Source organism: Ovis aries, chromosome 12 (genome assembly GCF_016772045.2).
Source record: "Ovis aries strain OAR_USU_Benz2616 breed Rambouillet chromosome 12, ARS-UI_Ramb_v3.0, whole genome shotgun sequence".
NCBI lineage: Eukaryota > Metazoa > Chordata > Mammalia > Artiodactyla > Bovidae > Ovis > Ovis aries.
Genome location: NC_056065.1, coordinates 51,752,163 through 51,774,405, shown reverse-complemented (window position 1 = coordinate 51,774,405; position 22,243 = coordinate 51,752,163). Strand labels below are relative to the sequence as shown.

Here is a 22,243-nt window from a genome sequence, read left to right as displayed (position 1 = left end):
GCAAGCACTGTCAGGCATAGTTAGAGCTCTTACTTTGCTTTAATGCTCACCCCAGTACAATGAGATAGAAGCTGTTATCCTTCTTTACACATGAGGAAAAGACATAGATTGGTTAAGGAATTTACCAGAGCCACACAGCTCATGAATGGTGGAGCTGGGCTTAGGACCCAAGTCTCTGTCTGCAGAGCTTGGTTCCTCAGCCATGCCTGGACCCACTTTCCTGTGTTACCTCCTCTGTGGGCACCTGCTCAGATGAGCAGTCCAGCCCCCATGCAAGGCTCATAGGCATGGTTGGGTAATACGATTAATTGCCAATATTGAAAAATAAGGAGATACTTAAATCTAGATTATGGAATTTTCTACAAGAGTCAGCAGGTACAGTAACCCTGGGCCCCATTCAGTCATGGAACAGCTGCCCTTCCTTTCTTACGATGATCCCTGGCAGGCCTTGTGGTTGTCGAATGTTCTAGCATGGGTGTGGTGTCCTGTCTTGAGCCCCTAAGCTGGAGAATCAGGGAAGGAAGAGGCACCTTGAGATAGCTGGCAATTGTGAGCACGCCCGCATCCCCACTGTCAAGCCACCAAGTCATCACTCCCCCTACTTTCTTAACCTGCATGGACCATGCCTAGTGCCAGCTCCTGGAAATACTGTCAGATGAGGCTCACACCCTGCCTTCAAGCAGCTTCTAGGCTAGTCTGGGGGGCAGGAAGATCCTGAGCTGTCCCTCTGTCCCCAGGCTGCTGGTACACATCCCTGTGGGGAAGACAGGGCTCCCCTGCAGTGAGTAGAAGCCTGAGCTGTGGACTTTGGAAACCCAGAAAGAAACTACCCCAAATTCAAAGAAGAGAGAAAGGCAGGCATTCCCTGGCAGAAAGGCAGGGATATGTAAATGTCACTTCCTCTCAACAAGCTCAGTCTATGTCATATTAGATGGTGGCGAGTTCAGCACAGAAAAAATGAGTGAGGAGAGTGTCCAGGGAAGGCTTTGCTGAGAAGTTGATGTTTTAGTCAAGACCTAGAGGAGACAGGAAAGGGACCACGGCGGGGAACAGCCAGCCCAGACATGCTGAGGGAATAGGCATGAACCAGGAATAGTGAGGAGCAGTGGGGCAGGGATGGTCGGGGAGATCATGAGATGGGGGGTTGGGGGATGACAGGTCACATGGCCCTGATGGGTCATTCTAAGGACTTTGCTCGCACTTGAGTGAGATGGGCTGTAGGGGAGGAGCAGAGAAGTGACGTGATCTGACTTGCATGTTAAGGGGACACTCCCTGCTGAGCTGACATAGACTTTAGGGCTGGGAGACCAGTTAGGAGGCCACTGCACAATGCAGTCCCACATGGTGGTGACACGGACCAGGGTGGGGAGCAAGGAGTGGCGAGAAGAGGCCAGATTCTGGTAACATGTTGCAGGCAGGGTTGACGTGGCTTGCTGATGAGTTGGGTGTGGGGCGTGAGAGAAATAGAATCAAGGAAGGGAGATTCTGGGACTTAGGGTCAGAGGAACTGGAAGGTTAAGGTCACCATGAACTGAGTTTGGGGAGATGAAGAGGAGCAGGTTGTTGGGGGGCTGATCAGGGACTCAGGTCTCTCGCGTGTGATGTTGGATAGGATGGGGTGGCACTTGGCTCTGAGTGTGGAATTCCAGGCAAGGTCCAGGCTACGTGGTATCAAGATATGGGTAGATTTAAAGCTGGGAGGCTGGACGAACACAGTCAGAAAACTGTGGAACAGAAGGGCCAAGACCTCTGATGCCCAGAGGTCAGAATGAGGGGAGATCAGACAGAGAAAGGAGCCAGGAGGGCATGGAGCAACCTTCCCTGTGAAGTCAAGTGCGTTAGGCAAGGGTGGTGGGGTTTGCGGCTCAAAGGTCATCGGTGACCTGGGGAAGAGCACGTGCCACAGAGGATGGAAGAAGGGCAGTGGATGCGCCTCAGCCCTGGAGGGCAGGGGGAGACAGAATAAAGGCAAACAGAACCATGTCTGCCCCCAAAACCTTGGAAATACTGGATGCTACTCAGTGATAGCCGTGGGCCAGGTCCCCCTCCTCCCTAGGCTATCTGCTTCGTTCAGTCGTTCGTTTGAGAGTCAATCCACTGGTTTTTACTGAGCACTTACTATGTGCCAGATACTGTTCTAGATCCTGGGGATACAGTGATGAACAAGGCAGACCAGATCCCTGCCCTCAAGGAGCATATGTTGCTCATTGGGGGTGGACATAAAGTTACGTAAGTAAACTCAGCAATCCATTTATCTTTGACTCAATTCAGGGAAACAGTCTGCTCTCTCACCCTTAAGCACGCAGGTTGGAATCTGTTTGCCACCATCTCATTGATGTGAATGAACTGCTTTCCCTTTTGGTTAAACGGAGCTGAACTTGGTTCCATAAAGTACAGTGGTAATCAGCACAGTGCTGACCTGGAAGAGGCTCACCAAACCATTTTCAAACATGCCAACTCTGATCAGTTAGTGATGGTCTCTGCCTCCTCATCTGAGGCAGGGCTGGAAAATCTGAATTTACCCACTGTAGTCCCAAGGCAGACATCCCCAATCAACCCAGGTTCCTGTAGAGCCTGGTTGATTAGTCATGTCTGCATTGACACAGGATTGTAAAATGAGAACCTATATTCCAGATATTTTCTTTCTCAACCCCAGGCAGGAGGCTGGAAAGGTCACACTGCCTAATTTTTTAGGCTGCACTTGGAGAGAGCAGCTGTGGAGATTATGCAGAGATCATGGGCCTGGAAAAGACCCTGATGCTGGGGAAGATAAAAGGCAGGAGGAGAAGGGGACAACAGAGGATGAGATGGTTGGGTGGCATCACTAACTCAATGGACATGAGTTGAGCAAACTCCAGGAGATAGTGAAGGACAGGGAAGCCTGGCGGGCTGTAGTCCATGGAGTCACAAAGAATCGGACACAACTGAGCAACTGAACAACGTGGGCCTGAGCATCAGAGTACTGGGGTCAGGTGTCAGCTCCGCTACTCATTGGCCGTGTGAGTGGATCAACCCACCTCACCTGGCAGTGAGAAGAAAGGGGGGTGGTTTCCATCTGGGAGGAGCAGAACTGCCAGTGTATTTCACTCAACGGTGCTGACTTCAGAGTCAGGAGACCTGGGCTGACCGGCTGTGTGATAGTGGATATTCTTTCCCTGTCTGGGCCTCAGTCTCCCCATCTGTAAAGGGAAGTTGATCTGGAAGAACATTTTGGTGAGTGTTTATTAAGAGTGGTTTGCCAAGCCCTTCTGGCTCCTGCCTGCCCACCCATGCTTTCTCAGAATCTGTAGATGCTGAAGAGGTTAACCGGTCAGGAATGTTGAATGGAAAAGAACGGGAGCCCCCTGCTGGCGGCAGCTGGGATCATCATTGCAGACTCAGGTCTGCTGACCCTGCTGGCTCCCCCATCTCTACCTCTGAGCCCATGTTTATCATCAGGCTAGAATTTTCACAAGGTCTCTTGTCCATGGACCATCCAAAACGAGGCCTGGAGTCTTCTGAGCTCAGACTAGTGGGAAATCTGACCCTGTGGAACGAGTCCATGCCTTGGGCTGGCTGAGGATCCTGCAAGTAGGAGGAATGGATGGTGGAAGATTCCCTAGGAGACACAAACATGCGCGCGCGCGCGCGCGCGCGCACACACACACACACACACACACACACACACACACACACACACACACACACACACACACACACACACACACACACACACACACACACACACACACACACACACACACACACACCCTCCTTCCAGCAGTTACGGAGCAGTCTTGGGATGTAAGAATGTCACACCGCCCTTAATCGAAACCTCAGAAAGCCCCCTTGGGGTTGTAAAACAGCTGCAGAAACAGTGTCTTGTAGCAGGAGTAACTGGTGTGAATTTTTGGATCATCCCCTGGTTTTCTGGATCGATGCAGGTTCTGTGTTCACAATAATACGCTTTCACAGTAGGGGTGATAGAGGAGCGTGAGTGGTTCAAGGTCAGATGCCAAGGATGCAGGGCCAGGGTCTGCATGGGTCCTGGTGAGTCAGTTAACCCTTTGAGCCTCAGTTCCCGCCTCCATAAGGTAGGCGCAGCCCCAACCCCCAGCCCAAAGTCCCGAGGAGCAGATGAGACCAAGTGGGCCATGCAGGTTTGTTGGGGGTTGGCGGTTTGGGAGCCAGCAAGGCCATGGGATAGGAGGGTGGGTGAGTGTCAGGGCCAGGAGGCTGCCGCTCACTGTTTGGCCTTGTTCCTTAGTCTCCCTGGGTGCCCACTTCCTCATCTACAACGTGGACTGACTTCATAAGGTGGATGTGAGAGTTAAGTGACAAAACCCATCAGGGGCTTAGGGCTGTGCCTGGCACATGGGAATTGTTCTGATATCTTAGAAACTGAGGCTCAGGGAGATTACATGACTTGCCTGAGGTCTCAGAGACAGGGAATTTCCTCGTCCAATGGTTAGGACTCCAAGCCAATGCTAGAACCAAGATCCTCTGACCTCAGACCAGGGCCCATCCCACCTGGCTGTGTGATGTTGGCCGAGGCCTTGGACTTGTCTGTGGGGGACAGTGATCAAAGCGAAGTCTCCTAGGACCTCAGGAGCCAAAGGAAGCTCAGAGTTGAGCACGCCCATGATGGTGGGGGAACTGAGGTTGGGCAAGGGAAAACCTGAGAGGCTGGTCCCTGTCTGCCCAGTGGGGTTCTCACTGCAGCACTGCCCCTGTGGGTGAGACCACCCCCCACCCCCCTCACCTCATGCTCAGAGTTAGTTAGTGTTAGTCACTCAGTCGTGTCTGGCTCTTTTCAACCCCATGGACTGTAGCCCGCCAGTCCATGGAATTCTCCAGGCAGGAATACTGGAGTGGGTTGCCATTCCCTTCTCCAGGGGATCTTCCAGACCCAAGGATTGAACCGGAGTCTCTAGCATTGTGGGCAGATTCTCTGCCATCTGAGCCTCCAGGGAAGTGTGTCTCACGCTCAGAAGGGCCCCGTAAAATCCCTCACTTTCCAGGCCCACAGCCCCTGGAAGCTCAGAAGCCGACAGTTAACCTGTACTGTTCTCTTTACAAGACAGCTGTGGCCTCGCATTGCCTGGGCACTGGAGGTGGGGGTCTGCTGTGCTGGGGTCAGGGGACATCTCTTCTCTCTCTGGTCTCCACCTCCTAAGAGTCATGTTTGCAGAAATCGAACTGGGGCTGACGCCACTCACCCTGCCCCGCGTCTGGGTTAGGTACTGTAGGGACCGAGCCAGGGAAGGAGAAAGGAATCTGCTGTGGAAAGGCAGAACTCAGGAGCTTGAGAAAAGTGAGGTCCCCAGAGAAGCGCCATGGTCTTAGGCCACGCCTGGGCCCCTGGTTCCACCCTCTAGCTCACTCTCTATACATCATCTGGCCTCGAGTTAGAAAAATCAGTCCCTCCCCACACACCCTCCCTCCCACCCCCGGAGTCCCCACATTCCCCGGAGCCTGGCTGGTTTCCCGCAGGTTTGCCGGGCATGACATCTCCATCACCATGGCAGTGGTTCCGGTGGCCCAGCTGCCGGCTCGGGACACGCCTGGGTGAAGCCGGGTGGTGGAGAAGGAGAACAGAGCACTGGGGAACTTGGGGAGGAGGCACGAGGCTGGTCTCAGAGAGAGATCGTCGTTCACGCTCACGGAGCATCACCTGTCACCTCGTCTTGTGTTAGGAACGTTTGGAGAATGTCAAACAGAGTTTTAAAGGAGAAATTAAAGTATGCTTATGACAAAGGAAGGAAGGACACTTTCATTGTATAATTGTCATAGCTGTGTGTCTGTAGTTTACATTATTTCTTGGGGAGTTTGTCAGGCTAACCTCCCTATTTCCCTAAATAGTTACAATTCTGATTCCCCCTTTGGGGAGCCCCCCATCTGTTGGGGTGACAGCACCTGGATGCACAGGCATGTTCAGGCTCAATGGAGAGACACACCCCCACTTCCCTACCTGAGGCCAGCACAGGCATCCCCAGGCACCCCCAGGTCTTGCTCCTCTGTGTGAGTTCCGTAGACTGGGTTGTGGATGTGCTTCTGAAAAGCTGGGCGGACAACACAGCAGCTTCTTGGTTCTCACCGTGGTTCCAGAGGCATTTTGTCTTCATTTGTAAGTGGTCTTCACTTGGCGTTCATTCCAAGAGATTCAGCGTCCTCGAGAAAGAGATTTTCTCGATCCTCAGCCTGCCAGGGGTCCAACCCAGCGTCAGGCCCAGCAGGCCTGGAATTCCAGCCTCGCTGACCTAAGTTGCTGCTCTGGCAAGCTGGCCATGAAGGAGACAAGTCCAGCTGTAGGAGCCAGGAAACTCAAAGCTGTGATTTAAAGCCCCCCGCCCCATGGACCTCCCTGGTGGTCCAGTGGTGCAGAATCCACCTGCCAATGCAGGGGACACGGGTTCGATCACTGATCTGGGAAGATTCCACATGTCACAGAGCAGCGAAGCCCATGCACCCAGCTATTGAACCCATGCTCTAGAGCCCGTGAGCCACAGCTGTGGAAGCCCACGCACCCTAGGGCCTGTGCTCCACAGTGGAGAAGCCACCACAATGCGTGAGCCCTGCTTGCCACAAGTAGACAAAGCCCACATGCAGCAAAGAAGACCCAGACATTAATTAATTAATTTTTTTAATTAATAAAGCCACCCCCAAGACCCGGAGTCCCCACTGCAAGGTCTCTCTGTGGCTCCTTGCACGTGCCAACACTGCTTCAGCCGACCTGCCTCTGCCCTGTTCTGCAGGTGGTGCTGGGCTGGGGGAGGAGGGTGGAAATGCAGCTTACGTCAGGCTCTGAGCCACAGCGCAGGGTCCCCGGTCCTTATGCCATACTTTTTCATATCAGAAGCTAAGTTTGTAAGTTCAGCATCCAGGACGAGATGGGGGGCACCACCATTGCCTGCCCCATATCATTGCCCTCAGCTAGCCGTGGAGCCAGGACCCTCTGGGATTTGGGGGGCTTCCCTGTAGAGGCAGCATAAGGCCAGGTCAAGTGTTTGGGCCTTGGGGTCAGATGTGGCTGTGTGACTTCAAGCAAATGACTTAACCACTCTGCGCCATCACAGGCTGGAAGCTTCCAGAGCTGAGGAGTTGCTTTGTCCCCTTCCCACCACCTCCACAGTTCCTTCCTCAGTGTTCTCTCCACAGAGCAGGGGTGGGGGGGACAGAGTTCTGGGGACCCTGGAAAAGCAAGGGGGGCCACCCTGATGCTGGAGCCTGCCCTGCACAAGCCTGAGCGTGCCCGTCTTCACTCCCTTCACTGCAGAGCCAGTGCAGTGAGCAGAGTCTGGAGGGAGCACCTGTTGCCAGGAGGCTGCATGGAGTGCCCTGTGCTCTGTGTGTGTGTGTGTGTGTGTGTGTGAGACAGCGTCACTGGGATACAATTCACCCAGCATACAATCCATCCATTTGCAGTACATAATTCAGTTGTTTTTATTATATTCACATGTATTCAGCTATACATCAGTATTAGAGTATTTGCATCACTTTAAATGGGGGTGCATCACTTTGAATCCAGCCCTTTGGCTACACCCCAAGTCTCCAGCCCCCACGCCTTCTACCACCCCAGCCCAAGACAATCACTAATCTTTCAATCTCCACAGATTTCCCTATTCTGGACATTACATATGCGTGGAATCCTACAGCATGTGGCCCTTTGTGATTGGCTCCTTTCACTGAGCATAATATTGGCAAGATTCAGCACGTTGCAGCATGAATCATTGTTTCTTTTTATTGTCAAATAATATGTGTTCTATGGATTGCTACACTGTTGAAAATTCATTCATCAATTAGCGGCCATTGGTCCTTCCCCTTTGGCTGTTATGACTAAAGATGCTGTGAACACATGTATACACGTTTCTGTGTGGACATATGTTTTCATTGCTCTTAGATATACGCCTAGGAGTGGAATTGCTAGGTCATAGGGAAACTTGATGATTCATCCCTTGAGGAACTCTCAGGCTGTCTTCCACCGAGCTTGTACCGTTTTCCATTCCCACCAGCAGTGTAAGAGTGTTCTAGTTTCTCCATATCCTCATCAACACTTGTTACTGTCTTCTTTTTATATTTTAGCCATGCTGGTGAGTATGAAATAGCATCTCACTATGGTTTTGATTTGCATTTCCCTGAAGACTGAGGATGTAGCCACCTTTTCAGGTGTTTATTGGCCATTTCTCGGGGAAATATCTGTTCAGGTCTTTTGCCCGTTTGAGCTTTACGAATCCTTTATATGCTCTTCCTTCATATAAGCCCCTTATCAGATATGACTTACAATATGTTCTCCTGTTCCTTGCATTGTCTATTTACTTCCTCCATGATGTCCTTTGAAGCACAAAGTTTTTAATTTTGATGAAGTGCCATCTCTCTGTTTTTGCTTCTGTTGCTCATACTTTTGGTCCCATAACTTGCTGAGTGTTTTTAATCAGACACTTTTCCCCATGATGGGAATGGCACAGTGAACTGCTGGGCTGGGCTAAATTCTGGTGGCTCATATTGGACTCTGAGAGGTCATTTCAGCAGGAAATAAAGGGTCCCATCAGCTTCCCGGGTGGAGGGAGTCACAACCTCACCAGGCCTCCAGCTCTTTCACTCGATCTAGCCAGTTCAGGGCGGGAACAGACCTTCAATCAGGAACTGCCTCCCCCCAACCCCCGGTTGGGTCAGTAAAAGTAAGAAATGAGAATTGGGACTCTAGAGATAGGAGGGCCTGAGTTTGAATCCAGGGAATGCCACTGAGTGATGTGGGAGCCTGGGACAGAAACGTCCTCTTTCTGAATCCTGTTTCCTCCCCTGTTCATGAAGGGGTAGAGAAAAGGGTCCCTTCTCAGTGTTTGCATTCAGGCTGACAGGCAGCTAGGATCTCGGGAACTGACTCAGTCCTCTGTCCTCCAGCCATGAAAGCCGACCGGAAGCGCCTAAAGGGTGAGAAGACGGACCTGGTGAACCAGATGCAGCAGCTGTATGCCACGCTGGAGAGCCGCGAGGAGCAGCTTCGCGACTTCATCCGCAACTACGAGCAGCACCGCAAGGTCGGCACCCCACCCAGCCCCGATCCTCCAGACACCAGACCCTGGCTCCCCGCCCAGCACAGGGCCTGACCTCGAACCTCAGAACACAGGAGGACTACTCGTGCCCCCTTACACTCACAGGGGAAATCCCTGAAGTGTCGGGCCCGGATCTGGGTGCTGAGATGAACACACTCAGCCCCTAATCATAGCTCTGTGTCTCCTGGGCAAACCAGCCTGGACAGGAGGCCCAGTCGGTGACAATGTAGGCTCCGGATTCCAGCTGGTCTGGGTTCAGATCCCAGCTCCCCATGTGTATGCCCTTGGGCATCTCCTTAACCTCTCAGAGCCTCAGTTTCCTTATCTGCAAAATGGCGATCATGGTGCAGACCTTGAAGAGCTATGATGAGGACCCTGTGAGATGATGGATACAGAGCATTACACATGAGGCTCAGTAAATGTCAACTTTGTGTAGTAAGAGTGTGAAGAGAGAGTGGGGAGAACCATGAGATAGCAAAATTCTGCCTCCCAGGAGAGAGTCCTGGAAGGCTTCACAGAGGTGGTGACGTACAAGTCAGACTCTGTGGGGTGAGTAGGAGTTTCTGGTCAGATGACTGGGGAATTTGGTTCAGTCAATATCTGGTATATGTTCTGTGGTCATGCCATAGAGAGCTTCTCAGGAGGCACTAGTGGTAAAGAACCTGCCTGACAATGCAGGAGATGTAAGAGACGTGGGTTTGATCTCTGGGTTGGAAGATCCTCTGGAGGAGGGCATGGCAACCCACACCAGTATTCTTGCCTGGAGGGTCCCATGGACAGAGAAGCCTGGTAGGCTACAGCCCATAGGGTCGCAAAGAGTCGGACATGACTTAGCACACGTACATGCCATTCAGAGTACTGAAACACAAAGGAAAGAGAGTCCGTCCCCAGAACCAAGCAGGCCTTGTGAGCCGCTGTGTTTGCAGGGGGAGAGTTGTAACCTCCTGGTGAGCAGGACAGAAAATCTATTGAAAACTGCCCTGTGCCTGATACCACATGACAGTGAGTGAGACCGAGGTTTGCTTGTACTCTGCAGAGAAAATGGAGGTGGGAGACTCTTACGTTTCCTCAGGCATAGGAGTTTTGAGCAGTTCTTCCAACAGCTGGTGGGCTGGTTGCATGAGTACACTCACAGGTTGCCTCTGAGCCAGAGTCCGCAGGCAGGAACTTCAGAGACAGGATCTGAATTTAAATGCTTCATCCCCACAGCCCTCTTTGGTCTGCAGCACTGACTCTTCCTCTCACTGCCCAAGTATACAGCTCCCTTCCTTTCCAGAATGAAAACAGCCCTGGGGGAGCTCCCTGGGCCAGGCATCCACAGCCTCTGAATGGTCCACAGTTTCCCAGCTGCCCTTGGTGTCAGCCCCAAGCAGCAGGGCCCCAGCTTCTCATGCTTGTCCTTCTACAGTGGGTGAGCTCAGTCCCTGGAAGTTGGCCTCCCCATGCCTGTCACTTGCAGACAGAGGGTGGCACTGAGTCAGCAACGTGTGGAAGCAGAGAGGAGGAATGGGAACAACTGCTACCTGCTTTCTTGGTCCTCTTCTCTGAGTCCCAGATTTCCTCTGTGTCCTCACTTGGCAGAAGGATCAAGGGAGTTCTCTGAGGTCTCTTATAAGGGCACTAATCCCATTAATGAGGGCTCCACCCTCATGACCTAAGCACCTCCCAGAGGTCCCACCTCCTAAAATAATCACATTCTCTCTCTCTCTCTTTTTTAAGTATTTATTTATTTGCCTGTGCCCAGTCTTAGTTGTGGCATGCAGGATCTCTAGTTGTGGAATGTGAGATCTAGGCCTCTGATCGGGGATTGAACTCAGGCCCCCTGCATTGGGAGTGTGAAGTCTTAGCCACTGGACCAGTAGGGAAGGCCCTGGGATTTCAACATATGAATTTTGGTGGGACAAACATTTGGACTATAAGACTACTGCCTCTCTCAGTCCACCTCTGTCCATTCTCCTTTCCTAGCTGAAGCACCTGTAGTAGGTCCCAAGAACCTGATCTTTCTCCAGCAGGTGAGACAGAGAGAACCTTTGCTCAAGTGGCCCCATGCCCATCCACGGGGAAATATGGTCACCCTTGTTTGAGGCCAGGTGACACAGGGCAGGGGCCAGAGAATCAGCCCACAGTGATACCTGCTTCCAGGGATGTGCTGTCCCCAAGGGCGAGGGGCAGGCCCCAGGCTGTCCTTGTCCTTGACACCACTTGTCCTCAAGTCATCAGCTTCCTTGTGTGTTAGTCAGTGTTCTCCAGAGAAGTGATATATATATATATATATATATATATATATATATAGAGAGAGAGAGAGAGAGAGAGAGAGAGAGAGAGAGAGAGAGCACGATTTATTAGAAGGAATTGGCCCACATGATCATGGAGGCCGACAAGTCCCATGATCTGCCATCTACAAGCTGGAGATTCAAGAGAGCCAGTGCCTCATCCAGCCAGAGGCCAGAGGCCTGAGAGCCGAGCTGTAAGTTCCATCCGAGGGCAGGAGAAGACCCATCCCCAGTTCAGCTCTCAAGTAGGGAGGGCAGTTCCTTCCTCCACTTTCTACTCAAGCCTCAAAAGGATTGGATGATGCTCAACTCACACTGGGGAGAGCCATCCACTGAGTCCACCAGTTTAGATGTTGATCTCATCTGAAACAGCATCGCAGACACAGCCAGAAATAATGTTTAGCCGAAAATCTGAACGCCCCATGGACCAGTGAAGTTGACACATAAAATTAACCATCACACTTGGCCCTGAAGGCAGGTGACACAGAGGTTAAAACCAGATAAGGTTTAGAATCTCACCTCTGCCAGTTGCTAGCCAAGTGGCCTTACCCTTAAAACTGGGATAATGATAGCAAGTACTTGGAGCCCAGCCTTGTTGGCACTGAAGCTTCTGGTGCACAGAAAGCACGGGGCAGGGGGCGGGTGGGGGGGATGCTTGCTATTATTGTTGTTGTTGTTATTATTATTATTACCACCTCTGTGGATTCAGAGTCAGGCATTTGATCATGAAATTCCGCAGTGGGTTTCAGGGCCCTTCTATGGGCCCCTCATCCACCACAGCCTGGTGATGGTCCCCCCAGCAAACCCAGAGAAGCACATGGCCACCCACTGTTAGGAAGCTCCTGGCTGGGCAGGAGCAGTGTAAGAAGTAAAAGACAAAGTGGTCTATTTTCAAGAATAGCTAGCTTTGAGTGACAGCTTGCTGATGTAATAGCCGATAGCTATAAGGCTTACAAAACCAGAAAGTCTGGGCAAAAAAAAGGGAGGGCGGGATGCCTAGGATTTTCACAGGGGTTCATTGTATTGGTGAATTTAAAACATAAGAACAGGAATAGGGTTTCACTGGGCTCATCCTATTGGTAAATTCAAAACATAAGAATGTAAATGGGTGTGCAGGAAAGGAGGAAACAAGATGTCAAGGAGGCTGTTCAGTCACTCAGTAGTGTCTAACTCTTTGCAAGCCCGTGGACTGCAGCACACCAGGCTTTCTTCTCCTTCACCATCTCCTGGAGCTTGCTCAAACTCAGTCCATTGAGTCGGTGATGCCATCCAACCATCTCATCCTCTGTTTCCCCCTTCTCCTCCTGCCTTCAACCTTTCCCAGCATCAGGGTCTTTTCTCATGAGTCAGCTGTTCGCATCAGGTGGCCAAAGTACTGGAGTTTCAGCTTCAGCATCAGTCCTTCCAGTGAATATTCAGGGTTGATTTCCTTTAGGAGTGACTGGTTAGATCTCTTTGCAGGGCTGTCAGGGAGGCCAGCCCATAAAGAGGGAGGGAACAAACTTAGGTGGTGTCCCAGCAGATTGTTCACCCCATGGTACTCAGCCAGTGAGAACCTGGGGGAGGGACTCGCACGCTACAGTAACTTGCTCTGTGAAATGACTCTGGGTGTTCCTGCCCACCGGACACTCCATCTTGCAAGACAGTCATTAAAGCCTGGCTTCCCCCTACACCTTGTGTCTCTAAGTGCATTCTTTTAAGTTTGGGCTAATGAGAGTGTTTCTCACAGAAGGTCCTAGCTGGCCTCACACAGACCCTCGTCATGGACCCTGCCTCCAGGAGAATGGGAGAGTCTCGGTGAAAAAGCAAGAACCACGCAGAAAAGTAACCCAGACAGGACCTTCTGGAAAGTTCCGAGGGTCCCAGAGGATCTAGGAACGGGGGTGGGGAAAGTATTCCCAGGGTACATGCACCTTGAAGGAGGATAGAGCCAGATCAGAAAAGCAAAGAGGGGGGAATTCCCTGGTGGTCCAGTGATTAGGTCTTGGCACTTTCACTGCTATAGTCTGGGTTTGATCCCTGGTCAGAGAACTAAAATCTTGCAAACTGTGTGGTGTAAATAAATAAAATAAGAAAAGAAGGCATGTGATGCTTATGATAAAAGGCTAAGAGGATCAAAAAGAAAAGGCCATTTCACACACTCTGACAATGGCCATCTTCAGAAGCCACCTATCACCCCCTGACACAGGATGACTTACTGTATGCAGGCATTGTCGTAATCTCTTTACATCTGGTATTTTTCCAGCAACCCTATGCGGTATGATTGTCCCTGTTAGCCCCATTTTACAGAGGTGAAAGCTGAGACGTAGGTCAAGTCGCTCATGCAGGGTCACACAGTTATGTAAAGAGGGGAAGCAGGCATTTAGGCTCTGGTGCTCATTTGCATAACACCTGGCCCATACTGGCCTCCCACACTGCTCTGTACCTGTATAGATGAACAAATGAGTTACTTTTGAGATTCACTGTTTACAGGGCAACCCTAGGCAAACCACAGAGAAGAGATGGTGGCCACCCCCATCAGCTGTGGGAGGTGTGCTGTGCCTGGCAGTGGCACTGTGACCGACCTGGGGTTTAATAACAAGCATTTCTTCTATTAATATCTTTCAACTAGGGCATCAAATTCATTTTTATAATTGTGCTGATACTTGGGAATAAACATCCCCATGGGGAGCCACCTTCCTCCAGCGTGGTGCCATTTTTCTTAAGTCACAGATAACTGGGGGCATCTCAAGTCCACCAAGAAGAGAGGTGTGGTGTGACGCTGAGGCCTTGTGGCTGCAGCAGCCCCAGGCAGGCATAGATGATCACCACTGAGCATCAGTGTCACTCGCATGGAATAGCTTCATAAGATACTACAGAGTCATTCAGAAAAACGGAATTTGGAAAACACTCAATTTTTTAAACTGCTATCTTATTTTATGGGGAGCTGTTGTTGTTTAGTCGCTAAGTCATGTCCGACTCTTTTGCAACCCAGTGGAATGCAGCCCACCAGTCTCCTCTGTCCATGGGACTTCCCAGGCAAGAATACTGGAGTGGGTTGCTGTTTACTCCTCCAGGGCATCTTCCCGACCCAGGGATTGAATCCAGGTCTCCTTCATTGACAGAGTCTTTACCATCTGAGCTACCAGGGATGTCCAGCAACACTGTGACGATATTTATTCACTGTTGAATCCAACCCCAGTTTACAGATGGGAGGACTGAGGCGCCAAGGCGTCCAGTAACTGACCCAGAGCTGTATATTTAGGGCTAGTTTGGAGACGCTAAAACCACAAATTCTGGTTTTATTCCACCTCATCCAAGATCTTGCAACTTTTTTTTGTTTTAATGGCTTGCATTTTATGTGCAAGAAAAAATGTCCCAATGAACAGGATGAATGGAACCTCAGGTGCCCACCGCTCTTGATGTCCAGCCACTCAGCCTGCCATGGCTCACCCAGCTCTTCTGGGGGCCCCCCTGCAGGCCTCACCCAGAGCAGGTAATAGAAGCCCAGGTCTCTGAGCTGGGGGTTGGGGGTAGGAGGGGAGAGGATGGGCAGGGAAGGTCAGCACAGGCACAGGCTTAGAAATGAGCGATTTGGGGCCCAACCAGAACTTTCACAGAATTGCAGTATCCCAGGAAGGTAAGCCAGAGGCATGTTCCCTGTCACAGGTCCATGGTTTGGAGTGGGACTGGGGGACTCTCCATAAACACAACTGAGGAAGGTCTCAGCAAGCTGGGCAATGGCTGGGCCCAGAGAGATCTTGGGTGGTGAAGTCAAAACAGACCACCTTGCCATTACCCCCCTGGCCAGGCCTGTCTCCCCCTGAAGCCCCCTCCTCATTATGCCCCTACTTCTGTCCGGTGAGCTCCGGCTGCCAGGGCTCAGCTCCCAGCTGCCCAAAGGGACCTCACCTGCCAGCTTGACATCTGAGGCCCCACACAATCAGGCTAAGTCCTACCTTCATAAATTCTAGCCATCCTGACCCCCATCAGGTTCCAGCCCCTTGGGCAGGTCTCCTTCAATTCCTTTCCTGCCTTTGTTGCTATCAAGGATTGAGAACCTCCACCACACTATTTGTGGGGCTGCAGAGGTTATTTTACCTCTATGGCCTCAGTTTACTCATCTGTAAAATGGGGATAATCACAGTCCCTGCCTCACAGGTGGTTGTTTAAATATAATAATGCAGCTGAAACCCTCAGCACCATACTTGACATATGTACGGAACATTCCATGACAGTTGTTACTGAGCCCTGTACTCCTGCCAGGGGTGTGGTCGTGGGTGTCAGAGTCTTTACTGAGGTAGAAAGCACCTACAGCCTCCGCCACCCACTGACCTACCCCCCGCCAACCCCCACAGCCTGAACCTCCAGTCTGCTCACAACTAGTGGAGCTAGGGACAGCAAAGAGACACGGAGACAAAGCTGATCCTGAGGGTTCTAGTGGACCTTCTTTTTAATTTGGGAATATGTGGTAGGCAGTCTCTTATACACCAACCAGTTCTCAGTGGTTCTGATCCACACACTTCATAGCATGGGATATTCCATGACTAGGCTTGCTGCTAGGTACTGAGGATGGATGCTGGGACATGGTCCCCAGCTTCTGGGGAAAGAGCTGGCTGGCCCATCATATGACGCAGGGGGCCATACTTGTCAGCTGATGCACTGACCCCACCTGAAGAAAGCTTCAAAAAGGGAAGGAAAGGAGAAATAAGTAGTGGTGGAGCACCTCCCTGCATTGGAGAGCCTGCTTCCAGAACCTGACGGTACAGCTTGCCTGGGATTTTACAGTGGTGCCATCTGTTACTTTGCATCTTTTTTAAAAAACAGATTTATTTGGCTACATTGGGCCTTAGTTGAGGCAGGCAGGTTTAGTTGCCCCGAGGCATGTGGGATCTTAGTTCTCCGACCAGGGATTGAACCCCTGCCCCCTGCATTACAAGATGGATTCTTAACCACTGGACCACCGGGGAAGTTCATATTACTTTGCATCTTGCGTTACCAGCTTCTTCTGACCGTCACTCTGGAGATGTGATAGTGGCTCTGGCTCACACAGGAGGTGGTTGAGGTGTGGGGAAGTTAACATCACTTGTTCAGTGTGTCACAGCTTGCCATGGACAGAATGGAGACTCACACCTAGGCATCCTGCCCCCAGGAGACAGTCCTAAAAGAGATCGTCCCCCAACACACACCCCACCTGCTCTAGACTCCACTGAGAAGCCAGGGGCTGCTGACACAGACACTCGTGTCCTCCCCGCACCCAAGCTGGAAGAGCTGTCCTGTGCTGGCCTTCAGAGTCAGTCACAGCAACTGCCGCAAATGCTTCCTTTTACTCAGCAGTGTTTCTTGGCTGCTGCTCTGGGACCCTGACGTCTGCTGATGAGCTAGAGCAGGCAGAAGGGCTTTTCACTGTAAGCTCCATGGGCACAGAGACTTTTGTCTGATTTGTGCCTGCTGGTGGCATGCATGAATATTGGTTGGATGACAGTGTCAGGTACCGGTATAAGAAACAGGGTGGGAAGGGCTGGGGCTGCTCTCTTAGATGGATGGTCAGGAAAGGCCTCCTGAAGAAGACATTTGAGGAGCATCCCGAATGAATGAGTGAGCACCTGCTGTGTGCCCTGCTAAGTTGCTTCGGTCGTATCCAACTCTTTGGGACCCCATGGACTGTAGCCTGCCAGGCGCCTCTGACCATGAGATGCTTCAGTCAAGAATACTGGAGTGGGTGGCCATGCCCTCCTCCAGGGGATCTTCCCGACCCAGGGATCGAACCCACATCTCTTAAGTCTCCTGCGTTGGCTGGCAGGTTCTTTACCACTAGCTGCCACCTGGGAAGCCCTGCTATGTGCCCAGTGCCCTGCTGAACTCTGAACTTGGATTATCTCATCCGGTCCTCATGGTAATACCCTCAAGGATAGGTGCTATGATCCCATGTAATAGATGAGGAAACTGAGGCACAGTAGTCATTGCAACTCGTTCGTTCAGAGCCAGAATTCGACCCAGACTTTCTCGTCCCCTAGACCCTAAGCCACAGCTCCAGCTCTGTGACAGCCGCAGAGGGAGGGCCAGATGTTTCTCTCAGCCTCTTTGTCTCTGACCATCTGGAAGTCAGGCGTTTGGCTGCAAGGCCGTTAGACAAGGCAGGATGCTACTCCCAGCTCGGACCCAAGCTACACAGAGACCTTGAGTTTGGCTCCTAATTTAGTGGGTGAAAAGACTGTGGCTGGTTGGGTAGGCAGGGCCCCCTGCTGGGACCTTTCTCTAGAGGGGAAAGATGCCCAGGACCATGAAATTTGGCTCTTGCTAACAGAGGTCAGGTTCTCTGATCCAGCCAGCTATTCCTTGTCTGCTGGATTTCCTGGACGAGCACAGCTGGAGCCCATGGCCCTCCCCTCAGCATCACAGAGAAAACAGCCCATGCAGATGGACCAGTGGGGAGCAGGGCCCAGGGTGAAGGGCAGAGGACTGCCCTGCAGTCAGACACCACAGCTAGTTGAGGGTCCAACCTGTCCCGTCATCAGCTGTAACCTTGTAAGATGGTGACAGGGCCCCACGGCACCCAAGGTGGCCGGGCTGTAGATGCCTTTTCCGTCACTGTTTTCCCGTGACATACACATTACCAAACAATAGAACAGAGGACCAAGCCCAAACCCACTGTTGACCCTTTTATCAGACTCCGTTTAATTATTTCCTTCACATGGAGTCATTTAATCTTTATAACAGTTCTTTGATAGGGTAGTGTTGATTCCTTGCCCCCATTTCAAATATGGAGAAACGAAGACTTGAGTGAAAAGAACTTATTCATGACATTCGTTTGCTCATTTATCCACTGAAAAAATAATGGCTGAGCATCAACTAATGGTTTGTTTCTATTCCAGTCTCCCAGCTAGTATGTGGCAGAGACTGGCTTGAACCCAAGGCTTTCTTCCTCCAGGGCCCAAGCATGGGGGACCCCCACCCCCACCCCCGCACGTTCTGCTAGTCCAGGGGTCAAGGGCCTCTAGGCATCTCCTGGCCAAAGGTTGGCCCCATCCATGCCCCTGGTAATGCTGGCCTCTCCCCGCAGGAAAGCGAGGATGCCGTGAAAGCTCTGGCTAAGGAGAAGGACCTGCTGGAGCGCGAGAAGTGGGAGCTACGGCGCCAAGCCAAGGAGGCCACGGACCACGCCACAGCACTGCGCTCCCAGCTGGACCTCAAGGACAACCGGATGAAGGAGCTGGAGGCGGAGCTGGCCATGGTGAGACCCCGCCCCTTTGCCCACACAGGCTGGGTGGGGCACCTGCCGGAAGTGATGTCACGTTCTGGGAGCAGGAGGTGCTGGGAGACAAGGCTTGCTGGTGGGTTCACGTGGGAGCCTGGAGGGGCGGGACCTGGGATGGTCTGCTTTTTTTCGTCTCAACCACACAGCCTTCCATCTGCCTGCCTGGGGCCAGACATGTGGGAATGCTGCGAGACCATCCACTAACACTTGGCAGGAAAAACACCAAAAAATTAATAATGGTTATCTCTGGGTAGTAAGATCAGAAGTGGCTTCTATTTCCTTTTTTTTCCTCCCTATTTTTCTGCCCTGTTGTCTTATTGCTTGGATCCTCAAGGGAAAAAAAATGTAATTTTTTTTTACTAATCTAAAGCAATCCTTCAGAATACTTCCAAATACTATATTTTCCTCGGAGATGTGCAGCCTGCCTGTGGAGATAGAGTCTAGGTGTTCTCAAGCCTGGTCAGGCAATAGAACCAAGGTCCAGAGCCCTGGAGTTCTGTTCTACCTTCTCCTATGTGACCTTGGGCTGCTCACTGAAGTTCAGTGAGCTTCCATGACTTTTACCTGGTCCTGGAGTAGGGGTGAGGATCTTTATTCCACCCTGCCTTCCCACCAGGTGTTTGAGAAAGTCCTGGGACCTCGTGATTTAAAGCCCTTGAAACTACCATAGGCTTAATGCAATGGTGGGTGGGAGGAGCGTGTGGAGGGGAATTCCTGGGACAGGACCTGGGGAAGTCCCACCTGGCTCTTAGCCAGAACTCAGTGTTCTGGAGAGCACTGATGCCAGCCCATGGTTGCTGCCATGGGCTCTGGGTTCAAATACAGCCCCCATTGCTTTCTAGCCGTGTGACCTTGGGCAGAACCCTTCACTCATCTGGCTCTCAGCTCCCTCAGGTGTCAGTAGGGATACCTGCATATAGCCCATGGTTTTCCCAGTGGCTCAGATGGTAAAGAATCTGCCTGCAATCCAGGACCTGGGTTCAGTCCCTGGGTCGGGAAGATTTCCCAGAGAAAGAAATGACAACCCACTCCAATGGTCTTGCCTGGAGAATTCCGTGGACAGAGGAGCCTGCATATACTCTATAGGGCTCTGGTGAGGGTTTCGATGAAATAATGCAAGAGAAGCACTTAGCCACTCCTGTACAGGGTCAGTGATGATATGAAAACAGGAAGGATTTAAATAGGCACTTCTTGCAGGACCAGGGGTCACCCAGGGCAGGTCAGGATCCATGGGCTACTTCTTGGGACCAATCCCACCCTCTGCGTCCTGAGTCTCCATGTCCAATGCTGACCCCTAGTGGTGAGAGCTGCCCGGGCTAGAAGAAGTTGCAGCTGCCGAGGCTCTGGGATCTTCCCACCAGTGGGGTCAGTGGTGCCGGCGGCCCTGCTGCCACATGCAGACCAGACAGAAACCTTTCAAGTTGTAGATCTAGGAAGGGGGTTCAGCGTGAGACAAGACCGCTATTCTGACAAGTCTTCCTGGTGTCCTCTGGATGAACAGATGGGTCCTCATCACCATGGACCACTAGCTGCAGGCATCCTGGGCAACTCTGGTGTCTTTCAGGATTAGGAGCCAGCTCACCTCTACTTCCACTCTGAGCATGCCCGGATGACTCAGCCTGCTTTGATTCTAAGAGCCTAAGGCCAGTGGCACTTAGGCTCTTGCCTCCTCCCTCTGGCCAGCATCACACCTCTCTGCTAAGTGTGAATAGAGAGGTGAATATTTGCAGCTCAAGGTGGTGGGTTTGCTGTCACATCAACAGCCCGTAACAACCCCTGTGTTGTTGGTGTGTCCGCTTCCCTGGAGGTCCCCTCTATCGCAGAATTTCACAGCCTAGAGGCCTCCAAGACTGCTGACTCTGGTCAGTGTTGTCTGGCTTCCCTCACTGCACTGCTGGCCAGTCGAGAGCAGATGGAAGGCACTTTCCCTGCATGTGTGCCCCAAGTCCTTGCGTTGTAAGCAACAGAAAGCAGCTCTGGCTAGTTCGAGCACACAGGGTGCACTGGAAGGAAGTCAAGAGCTCACAGGTGCAATGGGAAAGTAGAGGGTCAGCTTGGAAATGGGCCAGAGCCAAGGCAGCTACAGCCAGTGGCGAAGCCAGGATTCCATCTGGAATGGTCTGCTCAGTGACCCCTGCCAGGAGGATGAACCTGAACCCCTTTTCCTCTGAATTTCACTTCAGTTTTTAAAAGTCTAATCCAGTACAGGATATCCAAATGGCCCATCTGGGGTCACCTGCTTATTCCTGCTCTAGGAGTTCTGGCTATGGCACCAGTCATGGGTAATTTCATTAAGTGACTTACCCACAACACTGAAGACCCGAGGCAGCTGCCAGGTGAGGGGCAAGCAGGCCCTGTCCCAAATCAGGCATCATCCCTCCCCTACCCAGCCTCCGCTGGGTTTCACCACATACCCTATGCAGCTGAAAAGAGCTGCTTCACTTGAGTAAGAAAGAGAGACACAGCTTCCCAAGAAATGAACACCTCTCTTGGTGTTTGGTGACGGCACCTGAGGCTCCCACCCTTGGGGAGGGGACATCTCCTGGTAACAACTCCTGGCCAAACTCAGCATTCCCACCCAAGGAGCAGTTTCGCCTCTGTAGACACACTGGCTCCACGGCACCACCCTGTGGTGGTGGTTTTGTTCATTTAAAAACGGTTCAGCATGCTATTTTATTGCGATACTAGTCACATACCATAAAATTCATCCTTTTATGATGTACAATTTAGTGGTTTTTAGTATGTTCACAAAGTTGTACATCATTACCACTACCTAATTCGAGAACACTCAGTCACTCCAGTGAGCTGTATATTCTTACTGTGCCCATTTCACAGATGTGGAAATAGGTCTGGCATGCAGGAGGCTCACCCAGACCTGACCAGAGAATTGAGAGGCAGAGCTGGGAGTCCGGCAGTCCTCGCGCTCCGTGATGGGAGGCCTCTGAAAGGACGCCCAGGTGCTGGCCTGGAGGAGACACCCCGTCTTATCAGCAAGCAGGCCAGAGACAGGGCTGCCAGCCCAGCAGTCACAGGCTTCCCTCTCCACCTATCCCAGGTGCAAGGCCATTCCCCCGGAGCCTGGTTCCTGGTGGCCTAGACTTTTGTTGTTTTGTATCAACATTGCTTCTCCAAAACAGGAAACAATTCTCAAGTTTACTGTGTACACTGTAATCAAGGCTTCTCGCCCTCCACACTGTTGACATTTGGGGTCAGAGAAGTCTCTGGGTGTGCAACAATACCCATCCCTGGCCTACACCTACTAGACACAAGTAGCACCTCCCAACTACAGGAAAGTCTCCAGGCATTTCCTAGAGTTCCCTGGATGGAGAGAGGATTCACCCTGGTGAGAACCACTCCTCTGTAGAGCAGGATGTTTCTCAAGAATGGAGTGTGGGATTCCCTCATCTTGGCATCTGTTTGCACCCTGATTGTTCAGTTCTAACACTGTCCCAGTTTGGGTCCTGCATTTTATGGCTGTGTGACCTTTGACAAGTGACTTAACTTTCTGAGCCTGTGTCCATGTATATAAGACCTTTCTCCTAGGGTGATTGTGTGATGCGGTGATGAGGGATGAAGGTAGGCTCACCATCCACCATCAGTGGACGTTAGCTGTTCTTACTGATGTTGGAGACCATCCTGTCCTCAGGCCACCCCGAGATGAAGAGTTGTGGATTCTCATGTCCTGTCTACTAGCCAGTCAT

At 51.7% G+C, this 22,243-nt stretch overlaps 1 protein-coding gene across 4 annotated transcripts in view; it reads left to right on the top strand.

The window, feature by feature from the left end:
* Positions 1-22,243, top strand: part of KAZN (kazrin, periplakin interacting protein) — a 1,321,995-nt gene that overhangs the window by 1,231,937 nt on the left and 67,815 nt on the right. For all 4 annotated transcript variants that reach the window (XM_042229397.2, XM_042229398.2, XM_060396605.1 and 1 more), the window contains 2 exons: positions 8,881-9,017; positions 18,348-18,518. In XM_042229397.2, coding sequence (XP_042085331.1) covers positions 8,881-9,017; positions 18,348-18,518 — 308 coding nt within the window. The remainder of the gene's footprint in view (positions 1-8,880; positions 9,018-18,347; positions 18,519-22,243) is intronic.